At 41.4% G+C, this 14,309-nt stretch overlaps 1 protein-coding gene across 2 annotated transcripts in view; it reads right to left on the bottom strand.

The window, feature by feature from the left end:
* The window catches only part of LOC138964755 (neuroglian-like), a 57,322-nt gene extending 48,058 nt beyond the window's left edge, over positions 1-9,264 (bottom strand). For both annotated transcript variants that reach the window (XM_070336800.1, XM_070336801.1), the window contains exons 1-2: positions 9,195-9,264; positions 2,119-2,200 (exon numbers count right to left, since the gene is read on the bottom strand). In XM_070336800.1, coding sequence (XP_070192901.1) covers positions 2,119-2,182 — 64 coding nt within the window. In that variant the 5' untranslated portion in view covers positions 2,183-2,200; positions 9,195-9,264. The remainder of the gene's footprint in view (positions 1-2,118; positions 2,201-9,194) is intronic.
* Between the last annotated feature and the right edge of the window lie 5,045 nt (positions 9,265-14,309).

Raw genomic sequence — 14,309 nt, 5'->3', positions numbered from 1 at the left:
TTTTATCTTTGATACGGTCCTAATTATATTTAGGTTTGCATAGAAGTCACTGATTAGGCTGGATGGCTGCATATTTACGATAATGCTTCGAACTGACCAAAGCGTCACTCTGACCTTGACCGGTTTTCATGTATCGTCGGGAGAAATTGATTCTCACAAACTCATCTTTGTCTTTTCAATCATTGTTTTGTCATTTTTGTATCACTATTACATATCCCGTACCTATGTTGCCTATGATTTTAGTTTGTTTATAAGGATTTGGTTGTAATGAGTGATGCTTGGTTCCTCTGCAAAGATTGCTAATTTATGCAGACAGGTACTCGCGCAGGAATTTAGCCGATTCCATTTACTTTCGGACTTTACCGCTTCGTACTAAGTCAATGTATAATTTTCCCCCAAGTAACGCATATCATGATGTTTGTCTAGGGTTCTTCTTTTTATCTGTATGATTTATGAGTTTGTCCATTATTCCAGTTTAGAGAGTTTTGTAATTTTCCGCACTGAAGTTGGTTCAGTGCCTTCACTAGGACCATTGTTTTTGCATCCTACTAAATAAATATAAGTTTTTATGAAATGTGATCTATTGCAATGGAAAGCTAAAGGTCGTAGCTTTAATTTGATGTATTGTTTGTTATGATTGGTTATGTATTTGTTTAAATAACGTAGGGTAAAGCAAGTGTAAGAAACACAGATTTCGTGTTTCTGGCCGTATTCAGGCGATTTTTATTCTCGGCGGACGGTGCTTTCTGTGCAGTCCGCGCCGGGGCTATAAGTATAAGCCGGACCCCGGCATAAGGATGCATTCGCTCCTAGCAGCTGAACACGACACTACACTTGCTTTGCTGTCTACGGGTTTCGCCTTCGGCCTCTACGTTTCCTTGCATTGTTTTCTTGAATAAAAAGTTGAAACAAGACGCTTGGACTTGGGCTTCGTGTATTCTACTACTACCCTTCCACTCCTCCACTACACAAAAGTTGAAAAACAAAAGAATTCTGTACTCACCGATACAAGGACAGCACAATAATATGAATTTTCGCTTATAAAAACAGGCATGAGCAAGATCGGCCGCCCACTCGCCACAGGCGACCAGAAATGAGTGTGGGCGAGTAGAAAGTCTTATAATGATCGCCCACTTGGCGAATGAATATTTTGGGTCTGTGGTATTATAATTTTCCGAGCGACGATTGTCTGTTGTGAAGCACCAAAAAATGGGTAAACTCAAACAAAAAGGTTGAAGACACCGAGGGGGGACACGCTATGCACCAGCCAACGCAAGACCAGCGTGCTCGTGTCGCTCAACTGATCCGATCGGTACAGGCTGCTCGTCTTTCACCACGTTTGAATAGATGAAATCGTTTTGTTCTTTGGTCATTAATTTTTGTGGGCGAGTGAATTTGTTTGTGGGCTAGTCAATTTTGAAATTTACTAGCCCACAAGGCGAGTGAACATTTTGGAACTTGCTCATGCCTGTACAAACTTCATCAGGTAACAGACAAAAATAAAGGACAACAAAAAGCAACACAGACTTATTGTTATTTAGATTCCTTGTACAAAAGGTCGTTCTTCAACAACCCATACACATCTGACAGAGTTTAATTGCCAAAAGTCCTCTATTGATGTGTATTTTCTGCAAAATGAAAATTCCGCTTCATGTTGTTTTGCATACTTTGCAGAATATGTTGATCAAGTGGTACGTGCGATGTGAGCTAAGCCCCTCTGATGAGTGGAAACCTTCCACGAAAGGGCACCTTCTTAAGTCCCTTTTATTATCTTGACCAAAATATACCATTACCAATAAGGCCACCTGCAATGTGGGGACACTTTTAACTAATCCCAAGGGTGGCCTTTATCACATCACAGGTACCACTGTACGGAGAATTGAGTCATATTTAGGGTAAGTACTGGCAAAAGGAACTTTTCAAGGATTTGGTCTTAGAATTAGTCATGTCTGCATTTCAGAAATGTTCTGCTTCTTAAAACAAAAAGATGAAGTGTTAACATTCATTTTTTTGTCCGAATATAATATTGTTTGCACGATCAACCATCAGTTAAATACCCTTTTGCAACTTAGTCCCAATAAATTATATCATGCGCGACCACACACACACATAGTTTACCTGCATGAACCTGCAGCACCAAGCCCAAGGCAAGACACAACACTAACTCTTTGGTCTTCCCCATTGTGGCCAGTTATTTCACCTGAAACATATCAAGCATACAATTAAAAATGTGTAGGTACAGCAGTCCCTGCAATGTACGGCCCCCGGCGTGAGCGGACACCTGACATGTACGGACACATTTGCTCGGCACGGAGTGTTTTCCTTCTATATTTGCCCCCCCTTAAACGGACACCTGCAAAACGTGGACACGGACACTCATTTTCGGTCCGAACAGCAGGTCATACCTCCAATGTACGGACAGACCATCGTCAAATTTTCACCACAACAAAATCGATAACAGAGCAGTCCGGCTCTTGGTGCAAAGATCACAGCCGCAATGGCGTGACGACTGTCACTGGTAACTTGAGTGCACCTGTACCCATCAGGAGGGGGGGGGGGGGGGGGGTAGTTTTGGTCAGGAGTGGAGTACATGCGAAGATGCCAACATGAAACTGCACTGTGCTCTTTATTCTTGTCTGTTGGACGTAAACAACAGAAACCACAGTCGATGAAGGTCCTGAGCGAAAGAGAGTGAAAAACCGGCCACAGTTCTCAGCATCGTGTGTCTGTGTGTAACCTCTTTCATTGACAAGATACTCTTGTTTCCCCTCAGCCTTGACCAGTGAGTCGGTTGCCTAATCTGTGAACCCTTCAGTTGTCTTGCTGTGTCAAAAGTTACGACACAGTCAACTGGTTTTGCTCTGAGTGAACAGTTGGAGCTGACCTCTCTGGCCACAGCCCAACACTGGAGGGAGTGAGAGAGAGAGGGAGGCGGGGGGGGGGGGGGGGGTAGCTGGCTAAACTCTGTGGGGTGTCCGGTGTCACTGCATGTCAGCAGGAAGAGCATTGGAGAGAAATAGAGAGGTGTACTCTTCCACACAATTTCCAAGCATCAGTTGTCACGGCTTGGGGTAGGCATTAGTGAGGGAGAGTGGGAGCTGTGTTATGTACAGTGTATTTCCGACTGAAGAGTGAAAAGTCACTGCCATGCCACATGATCGGCATGCAGTCAATAAAGCCAGACAAGATGAAAATAAATTACATGATTATGACATGCAGCTCTATATCTGCTGCTATTTATTCAAACTGGGTTTCAAGCTTATTCTTGCAAAGCATCTGCACACGCTCCTCTGTGCTGTGTTTGTGTGGCTGCTTTCGTATGTCAGTGCATGGTGAGTGTGTTCACTGCCTTGAGGATTTATTTTATCTCTTCTTTTCAACACTTTTCATACAAATCATTTTTACAGAACGTTTAAAGAAGTATTAGAAGTTTATTGTTTAGCAGCCACAAGAAGTGATTAGCATAGACTCAATCCTGTTGTTTGTGTGTCTCTGTGTGAGTGTATGGGGGAGGGGGTGGTGTGGTCACCCCTCCCGTGACCGGACACCTGCAATGTACGGACAGTTTTGCTATGGCCCAAGGGTGTCCGTTCATGAGAGGGACTGCTGTACACCGATCTGAAGCTAAAGTAAAACTGTGAAAGTGAAAAGACTAAATAAAGATGTAGACCTATGCATGCTTCGGTTGACTGACACAGCACACTGTGCAGGTGCTTGTTTTAAAGGCACAGTAAGCCTCCCGTAAACCATCACAGATACTAAACTGTCAGGCTTTTACACACAATACAAACACCCTTTCATTTAAACACTCACCGCTTGAGAACATCCTAGGTGCCTTCCGTAAAGAGCGAGCAATTTTCAAAGAATTTATTTGCGTGGTTTATCTTACCCCTGAGCCATCGTAAACCAGTGTGATCCAGTTTCCCTTTTTCACAATGCAGTCGTCAGTTAGAAATTTGAATGCGACTCGCTGTGAGCTTATCTGCAATAGCACATTATTATGTACCTCTGACTATGCACGAAACAAACGGCTGTGGTTCACAAGAACTCTCGCGATGGCTTTTGACTGTTCAGAGGAACTGGCGATAGGCATAAACCGTCGTCTGCTACGAGAACCACGACCTTGAGTGACCCTGCTTCCGGGCTTTTCTTTTTTCAAACTTTCAAATTGTACTGATCTTGTCTTGATGAAAAAAGAATTCTTTTATGATTTAAGAATGTTTGTGTAACAAGCTGTCAATTTATTATTTAGATTTTAAAAGTTAGGTCTGGCGCCAAAACGCACCACGGTCCGATTGTCTCTGACACAATCCGCAAAATTAATTTTTGAAAATTGCTCGCTCTTTACGTAGGGCACCTAGAATGTTCCCGTTTGGTGAGCGTTCAAATGGAAGGGTGTTTGTACTGTGTGTAAAAGCCTGACAGTATCTGTGATGGTTTTCGGGAGGTGCACTGTGCCTTTAATACTCACAGTTACACACTACAACTACTTGAAAATTACGATTGTACATGTATTACATTTACAATTACAGGTTGTCATAGATTTACAAGCTACATTATTCTACGTTTTAAAATAAATAATGTATTTGATTAGACCATTTGTCCCCCTCCACCCTATATAAGGAGGTCGTGGTTTCGAACACCGGCCGGGTCATACCTAAGACTTTAAAATTGGCAATCTAGTGGCTGCTCCGCCTGGCGTCTGGCATTATGGGTTTAGTGCTAGGACTGGTTGGTCCGGTTTCAGAATAATGTGACTGGGTGAGACATGAAGCCTGTGCTGCGACTTCTGTCTTGTGTGTGGCGCACATTAAATGTCAAAGCAGCACCGCCCTGATATCACCCTTCGTGGTGGACTGGGCGTTAAGCAAACAAACAAACAAACTTGTCTCAGGTGCTCACCATTACGTGTACAAAGAACGAAAGAGTAAAAAACCACAAAACATTTGGAATTCATTTGTCTCAACTTACATCACAATTTATCCCCGAGTACAAAAGTACAAGGGTCCAGCGGACTTTAATTGTGTGTGTGTGTGTGTGTGTCTCGACTTAACAGCTTATTGCTGGGAAACTACTGGGCGCAGTTCGTTCAAAAGTTGATACACTAACTTGATAATAGGTCCGATTGATCGTATTAAAACTTCATAATGTTACCTGGGACCTAAATGCGAAATAAACCACAAAAAAACGACTTGGCGGCGGGGGGAATTCGCGGAGCCACAGCCAGCCAGGCAGTAACGCGTCACACATTGACGAGAAATATAGCGTCATAAAAAATTACGTCACGTTCAAAAGTCTTTGACATCTTTTTCTCTCGCGCGGTGTGTGTGTGTGTTCATTTTGTGCACATGTGTTAGTGTTACTGTGTGTGTGTGTGTGCGTGTGCATGAGTCTGTACTCGTGTGTGTGTGTGTGTAAGAGAGAGAGAGATAGAGAGGAAGAGAGAGAGGGAGTGAGGGAGAGAGAGTGTGTGTGTGTGTGAATGTGTGTGTGTGCATTTTCACTGTGATCAAATTACAAATAAAAGAGAAAGGCCAGTCACCACGCACATCCTCGGCTCGCATGCAATGTATTTATATAGCAAAGGGAATGCCTGTAATTCACACAGATCAATCACTTGGTCTTAAACGTGCACAAGACAAAAACTTTCATACTGGGGGAGCGAGCCAATCTGAAGAGTACTCGGGTCCAGCGCGAGCGTTTTTTATTTTAATAAATTAATTCTTGCGCGAAAAAGAGGTTTGTGAAACTAGACTTGAGTTCATTGTCCAGACTAAATCTAACTAAGCTTGTCTGGCCAGTATTCGTATGTTAATTGTTGATGTTTTTGTTGTTGTTGCTCAGGGTTTAGCCTGGAAGAAAAAGACAATGGGACATGGTGTGTATCTTGCCAATTTTGTCAAACTGCTCCGGATTGTCTTTCAGCAGGTCTTGGACACAGGTGATCTTGTCCTTAGCTGCTGGGGGTGACGCTGAAATGCTGCAGTGCAGTGTCACGATTTTCAACTTTTCGCACGACGGCAACCCAATGATGGCTGGTCCCTCTACATCTACAATGTAGAACCCCGTTTCCTGCCACTCGCCTCTGTAGCGACAGGGAAACGTAATCTTGCCAAGGCAGGAAATGTCTGTGCCGTTATAGGCAGTCAGCTTCGTGCCGCCTTTCTCTTTCAAGATCTTGTTGATAGGTGTCCCCTCCTTTGTCAGTAGATCAGGGAACATGTCTCTAAACATGCGCAGGGGCAGTGTGTTCCCCTGTGCACCTGTGTCGACCTTGACGATGACGTTGTGTTGTCCGGCTCTACGTGGAAGTTGTGTTTTGAGTCTGACGAATGCTTCGTCACGTTGTTGGGGCGTTGAAGAGACTGAAGAGATGACGACCGGACTAAAAGTTAGTTCGTCGAAGTTCTCTTCGTCGATTTCCGCCTGCATCGCCTTGATTTTCGCTTCTGACCTCCGGTGATGTCCTCCACCGCGGTTGCTTGATCCGCCACGTCGTTGCCCGCGTCCATGTGAAGGGATGCGTGGAGACTGGTGTTGCTCGGAACGGCAAACTTTGGCAAAGTGATTATTTTTGCCGCAGGCATGGCAGGTAACACCATGGGCTGGGCATTCTCGTGGTTTGTGTCGTCCACCACAGTTTCTGCAGGTAAGATGGGTTTGAGAGGGACGGTTGTTAGACTTAATGGTACTGATACTGGCAGAGCCGGCCATTGTTTGTAGCTGCTCTACATGTGATGCAGTAGCCTCGAACGTGCGACCCATCTTTACCACATCAGCCAACTTGACACCCTTCTCTTGTTCCAGGAGTTTCCTTTGGAATTCTTCAATGGGTGTGCTCGAGATGATCAATTCTATCAGTCTCTCCTCCAATTCTGCTGCAGCGTCAAAAACACACTTCTGTGCCTGGAGCTGCGCCCTTGTCACAAAATCATCGAGTGACTCTGATTTGGCCTGCCTCATGCTCATGAGTTTGAGCCTGCTCACACGAAAGTGTTCAGCTGGCTCGATTTGTTCACTCAATTTTTGGAAAACAATCTTGGAGCTCTTCTTTTCTTCATCTGTGAGGGTCATAGCATTGTACATGCGAAGGCCTTTTTCACCAATTTGGAGGAGTATGTGGGCAACCTCATTCTCTTTCGGCACCTTCTTTGTGATAAAATACAGTTCTAGTCTTTGCTTGAACATTTTGAAAGACTCTGCGACGTTTTCACTGTCCCATACCATCTCGGGAACTTGTTTTGAAGACATGATTGGAAACGACTTTTCCTAACCGTAATCTGTGTAACGGTCGCGAACACGTGCTCGAGCGAAGAGGCTAATACTAACAACACAACAGTGTATTCAGCCCAAAAAAGTCCGATTGTAGGCTTCTAACCAGAGGCACACTCACGGGGACTGGATCTGCTGCTTGTTACCTTTTCCGCTGCCACCATATAATGTTATTTGTTGACACAAAGGCAAAACATGTTGTTCATGTTTTCAGTGGTTTATTCAGGAAACCGCAAGCGTAGGAAGGCATAGCGCATGCGCGTACATTATACGATACAGAGCTATGCGACATTTAGGTTTACTTTTGTTATGGTTTCGTATACTCGATCGTAGTATAGGCAATCATATTACACTTACCATTCTGTAAATTTTTTTTAACAGAGCATTGAATTTAAACCATAACACATTGACAGTTACTAAGGGGTCACTGAGTTACTGCGAAGTGCGTATTTACATTTAAAACTAATTCGATTCGTGTCGAATCAAAATCGCCGGTGTCACGAACTGAAACCTCTGCCTGAACAATCCTTTTCATTGCGGTCAATGCGCATGCGCTGACATGGGGAGATTAATCAGGTCGTGAACAACCTAACCCTAACCCATGGTTCGTTCGGTCAAACTCAAAGGGTCGGATTTTTTTAAGTCCAAGATTGGCGAATGCGCATTGACCGCAAAGAGAAGGATTGTTCAGCAGAGGTTTTTGTTCGTGACACCGGCACCTTTCCACTACGTTAAAGGCGTGGTGCCAGCTTTATATTGCCAACAAGATTGGTGAGTTATTTTCAACGTTGGAAGTGATGAGGATTGCAGGGACGTAACTGAAAGTACTTTCATTTTCGAAGGAGTTGCTTCCCTTTAACTACTATTGGTGTTGGTTTGGCGCCTTCACCACCGGTTTTTCTGTGTGGACTGCGACCTAGTCAATTCGCCTTAGAAACAGCATGGCGTCACTCAAAACTTTCATTTTAAAAAATAGTCACTTTTACCCCCTTTTGCATACCATATTGGACTTGGATTAAGTGTCATAAAGTTGGATCAACACAACAGCCTCAATCATGAGTTTAGTGTTTTCATAAAGATCACATAATACAAAATTATTTCTGATACATTTTGTTTTATGTAGTTATGTTGTGTGTCTGTGATTTTTTACAAAATGCCCAAAACAGTGAGATACGAGGGAACAAAACGACCAATTTGGGCGCGACTCCAATGAGTAAACAAAGAAAAAGTCAAGAAAATCCTATGTGGATAATAACAACCAGTTGATGACTCACTTGGTTAACAATTTTAATTCTTCAGTGTCACTGACAGTGACACTGTCATTGTCAACGACAGCATTGAACACTATTTCAACTTCCACCTGCAACCAACAACTGTTGGTGAACAAACACACAGGAGTCACTTTACCAAGCAAATAAATACTAAAACACATCGAAAACTATAACACTAACTGGTACAAGTAACAAACACAAAGTACTGCATTTCCGGGGTACGTGCCACTGCCAGCAGGGTGAACAAGTTCAGCAATCTACAGCAGTTATGTCATTGATTGTCAATGACAAAACCTAAACAGAGGTACTCAGTTGAACTCTTCAGCATGAAATTTAAATTCACCCACATAACCGACGTATCTGTTTCAAAAACCATTGCGTCTTAGTTCTGTCGACCATCAAGCACCTGACGTGTAGACTAATTTCAAACAATCGGACAAAATGGTGGACGTACCCCGGAAGCAACTTTGAAAACACGATACAAAGTTTGTAAATTTTCCCGCTGACCACGCCAAAATATACACACACAACAAGCACATGCCACACATCGTAAGCAATCAAACGCATGCTTGCATTTCATGTAGTAAAATTCGAATCCAGCAGTTTAAGATTCAAGCAATATTCCACAGGTAAATCAAACGGGTCGCTTACCTGTCCGCCATTGGTGACCGCTTAAAGTAGGACAGCAGGGGCAGGTAACACAGGTATTACTTGACAAATGACACACACACCTGCATGTGTAAAGACTGGATCGGAGCTTTGAAAAGCCAACAACATGAACAAAAAGATCCAATGTGGTGTGAATAAGAAAAAGAAAGGAGATGATGATGATGATGATGATGATGATGATGATGATGATGATGATGATGATGATGATAAAGAAATCACCATTGTTCCACGGACTAGCACTGATTTTTAGATCAATGCCTGATTGAAGGGAAGTAATCTACCTTCCTCTGGTTGTAGCCAGAACTAGAGAGGCTGCTTCCCTTGTACATGTTTTTTGTGTGTACTTTTTTTACATTTAGTTAAGTTTTGACTAAATGTTTTACCATTGACGGGGAATCGAGATGAGGTATGTGGTTGTGTATGTGTGTGTGTTTGTGTGTGTGTGTGTGTGTTTGTTGAGCGATTCAAAGAAAACAAACTACTGGATCGATCTTCATGAATTTTCACATGAGAGTTCCTGGGTATGATATCCCCAGACTGTTTACATTTAGTCAAGTTTTGACTAAATGTTTTAACATAGAGGGGGAATCGAGACGAGGGTCGTGGTGTATGTGTGTGTGTGTGTGTGTGTCAGTGTGTGTGTGTGTGTGTGTGTGTGTGTGTGTGTGTCTGTGTGTGTGTGTAGAGCGATTCAGACTAAACTACTGGACCGATCTTTATGAAACATGAGAGTTCCTGAGAATGATATCCCCGGACATTTGTTTGTTTGTTTCGATAAATACCTTTGATGACGTCATATCCGGCTTTTTGTAAAAGTTGTGGCGGCACTGTCACACCCTCATTTTTCAATCAAATTGATTGAAAATTTAGCCAAGCAATCTTCGACAAAGGCCGGACTTTGGTATTGCATTTCAGCTTGGTGGCTTAAAAAATAATTCATGAATTTATTCATTAAAAATCGGAAACTTGTCATTAAAATTTTTTCAAACAATCCAAAATCATCTTTCATCTTATTCTTCGTCATTTTCTGATTCCAAAATAATATACATATGTTATATTTGGATTACAAACAAGCTCTGAAAATTAAAAATATGAACATTATGATTAAAATTAATTGTCCGAAATCGATTTAGAAACAATTTAATCTTATTCTTTGTCGGTCCCTGATTCCAAAAACATATAGATATGATATGTTTGGATTAAAAGCAAACTCAGTACACTAAAAAGAATAGACATACAGAAAAGCGTGTTATCCTGCTCAGCGCGACCATTACCGCACTATTCTGGCTTGTCGATTCCACTGCCTTTGCCACGAGCGGTGGACTGATAACTACGAGTATGCGGTCTTGGTGAAAAAATGCAGTGCGTTCAGTTTCATTCTGTGAGTTTGACAGCTTGACTAAATGTTGTTATTTCGCCGCCTTACGCGACTTTTTTTTTTTAATTTTGTTGCGGAATGTCTTCGATGACGTCATATCCGGCCTTTTGTGAAACTATTACGCAGCACTGTCACATCCTCATTTTTCAATCAAATTGATTGAAATTTCGGTCAAGCAATCTTTGACGAAGTCCGGACTGTGGGATTGAATCAGTTTCAGCTCAGCAGCGTTAAAATTAGTTCATACGTTTGTCATGTTTACTTTAAAAATGTGCTCAAAACGACAGAAAAAAGGTTAAAGGCACAGTAAGCCTCCCGTAAACCATCCCAGAGCTCCCCTAGCGTCTACATATAGTACACTAGAATGAATACCCGCTTCGCCGGGTAGCCGGCTTCGCCGGGAAGAAGTACTTAGAGCCGTACGCCGGCTTCGCCGGGTCCGAACAATGGACCCGCCAAGCTTAGGTCCCTCCCAGATTCGTGGAATGGGAACAGCACGAAAATGATTCAGTGGCCATAATGCCATTCCTGACCATATCGAGTCCCATCCTTGTCGACGAATGTAACCGTGTTAATCACCTTTGGAGGCGAACTCCACTCAAACAGGACTGAGCAAGTTAGAGCTTCTCAAAGGAAGGCCAGTACATAAAATTACGTTAAAATTAATATTAAAAGTCCTACGGTTTTGAGCCATTAAGGACTTGAGTGTTTGTCCGCTTTCAAAAAGAGGAAAGAAAGAAACAAAAAATAAGGAGAGGAGGGCAGGGGGTGGGGTTGAGTTGATAATGCTCTGTGGAATTTGTTAAAATGAAAAGTAGTTAAGATGTTTCTTGGTAAGAATTATAAGTCTGTATTCTATATCTTGAATAACGGGCTTGTAATATTTTAATTCAAATCGAGTTAAAAAGTGGAACCTTTCAGGATCACCAATAAAACCAAATAGATGAGCAAGTAAGAGGAACACGAACAATAAATCTCAAAACTTTTTACATAAAATTACACAAAAGCCGCCAGACCACATCACAAACAGAACTGAACAATGCACAGGTGTTGCTCACATAGAGACACACACACACACACACACACACACACACACACACACAAAAACACAGAGAAGCCGTATCTATAGAGAGATAGATGACAGTGTATTTTTCGCGTGGCTATAAATTGATTCGACCTTTGCACTTTGACAGTGAGGATAATTTACGGGTCCAATTTACGTTCTGGACACTGCGTTGACCTTCTAAAAATAGTAACAGTAACAGAACGCCGGGAATATCCGAAGACGCTCCACTCACACTATATAGTGCACCATACGAAGGAAGGGAGGTAAACGCTGAAAACCTGGAGAAGATGAGAAGATAAGGAAGAGTTACTTATAATGGTGAAATGAACACAAAAACCAAAATCATTTCAGCGCTGCGCGCTGAGAGCACGTGTTGAAATATCTCATCGATGATATTGTGTCCGGGGTGTAGCTGAATACGGTGTCCAAATTTGAAAAAGATCCACCGAGAACTTTGGCTTTGGTGTGTCGGTATGGGGGCCCGGGTAGCTGAGGTGGAACCAAAATAGCTGAGGTTGAACCAAAATCGGTTCAGCGCTGCGCGCTGAGAGCACGTGTTGAAATATCGACCAGGTTGTGTCGTGTCCCGGGTCTACCTGAATATGCCCACCAAATTTGAAGCAGATCCATCGAGAACTTTGGCCGTGCATGGCAAATACACAAATACACAAACACACAGATACACAAACACACAGACACACAGACACAAGTCGTATATATATATAGAAGCATACTTCCATTTGAACGCTCACCGAACGGGAACATCCTGGCTGCTTTCTGTCGAGCGTGAGAAATTTTCAAAGAATTTATTGTCGTGGACTTGGTCCTCAACAACAAATTTCCTTTTTTTATCATTGACCACACTCTACTATCCACTGATTCATGCTGACAATTCAATGTCTTAAAATTCAATTTCTTCTGATAGCTTTTCACAGCGGATACAATTCCACAATACAACAAAATATCACTTTTAACATTGGGAAATAATTCAGAAAATTCTTGATAATTCAAATATTTACCCTCCAAATTTACTAAATGTTTCACGTGTACAATTCCTTCTTCATGCCAACTCTTATAATAAATGCTTCTTTTACCTCTCACTATGTTATCATTATAAAAAAGACATTCGTACAAAAATTCATCAATATTAACAGGTAAACATTTTGCATATAACTTTTCATAATGCTTTAACACATCTTGCCAAAACTTGTTTTTCACCGTATTTTTCAACACTTTTATATAATTGCTACCAACCAGATTCACAATATTTAATTCTGGATACATATCCATAACAAATGTTTTCAAACATGAATCACCACAAACAACTTTTCGCATCCAATCGATCTTCAATGTTGACAAAAATACATAAATATTCACCATATTTAACCCCCCTTCTTCAAGGGGTTTACACACTACTGTCTTTTTAATTTTTGCTCTTTTACCACTCCATAAAAAATCAAATAACAACTTATCCAATTCTTTCAATAAATTGCTATCAGGATCAGGCAGACACATAAACAAATGTGTAATCTTTGACAATACAAGGGTTTTAATAACTATTATTTTACCTAGTGGGGTAAGATGTCTCTTTCCCCATACATATAAAATCTTTTTAATATCTTTTAGTTTATCCTGATAATTAATGTGAACAATACATTGTAAATCAACCGAAAAATGTATACCCAAGACCTTAAAAATACCAGGGTTCCAGCAAAAATTTTGATCTTGTAAAAATCTAACATGCGAATTCTTTCTACTACCTATCCAAATAACATTTGTTTTATCGTAATTCATATTCAAACCAGACATATTTGCGAACAGTTTAAGTGTACGTATAGCTTCTACAAATGACTCCTTACTTCCATCTAAGTAAAGGGTGGTGTCATCTGCAAACTGCGACAGTAAAACATCTCGTTCTTTTAATCTAATCCCTTTAATTTTATCATTTTGTCTAATCATTAAAGACAGAATTTCTGCACAAATTAAGTACAAATAAGGTGAAAGAGAATCCCCTTGTCTAACGCCTCTGTGTATCTCAAACCATCCAGTATAATGGCCATTTACAGTTACACATGTAATAATATGATTATAAAAAGTCTTTACCCACTGTCTGAGTTGCGGTCCAAAGTTAAAAAAATCAAGACTTTTCTCAATAAAGGACCAGGAAATACTATCGAAAGCTTTTTGGAAGTCAATCGTCAACAAGAGACCAGGAATATTATGCTCTTCTGTGTACACGAGTGTATCAAACAGTTGACGTATGTTTTCACTAATACATCTGCCTTTGAGAAATCCCTTTTGGTCTTCATGTATCAACATTGGCAAAACTTTTTTAAGTCGGTTTGCAATACAGGTAGAGGCAATTTTATACACAGTGTTCAATAATGTAATAGGACGCCAGTTTTTTAAATACTGTTTAGGTTTACCATCTTTGGGGATACATGTAATTATTCCTTGTCTCTGGGTTATTGACATCTCTCTTTGTTGAAAACTACAATTTACTGAACGGACAAGAAAAGTACCAATGTCAGTCCAAAACATTTTAAAAAACTCTGTAGTAAATCCATCTGAACCTGGGCTTTTATCGTTTTTCATTGAGCGAAGGGCTGCTAAGGCTTCAGCTTCTGTAATTATGCCCTCAAGCATCATACTT

Source organism: Littorina saxatilis, linkage group LG4 (genome assembly GCF_037325665.1).
Source record: "Littorina saxatilis isolate snail1 linkage group LG4, US_GU_Lsax_2.0, whole genome shotgun sequence".
NCBI classification, from domain to species: Eukaryota; Metazoa; Mollusca; class Gastropoda; order Littorinimorpha; family Littorinidae; genus Littorina; species Littorina saxatilis.
Note: the sequence above shows the minus strand (reverse complement) of the source record. Positions and strands in the feature narration are given on the sequence as shown.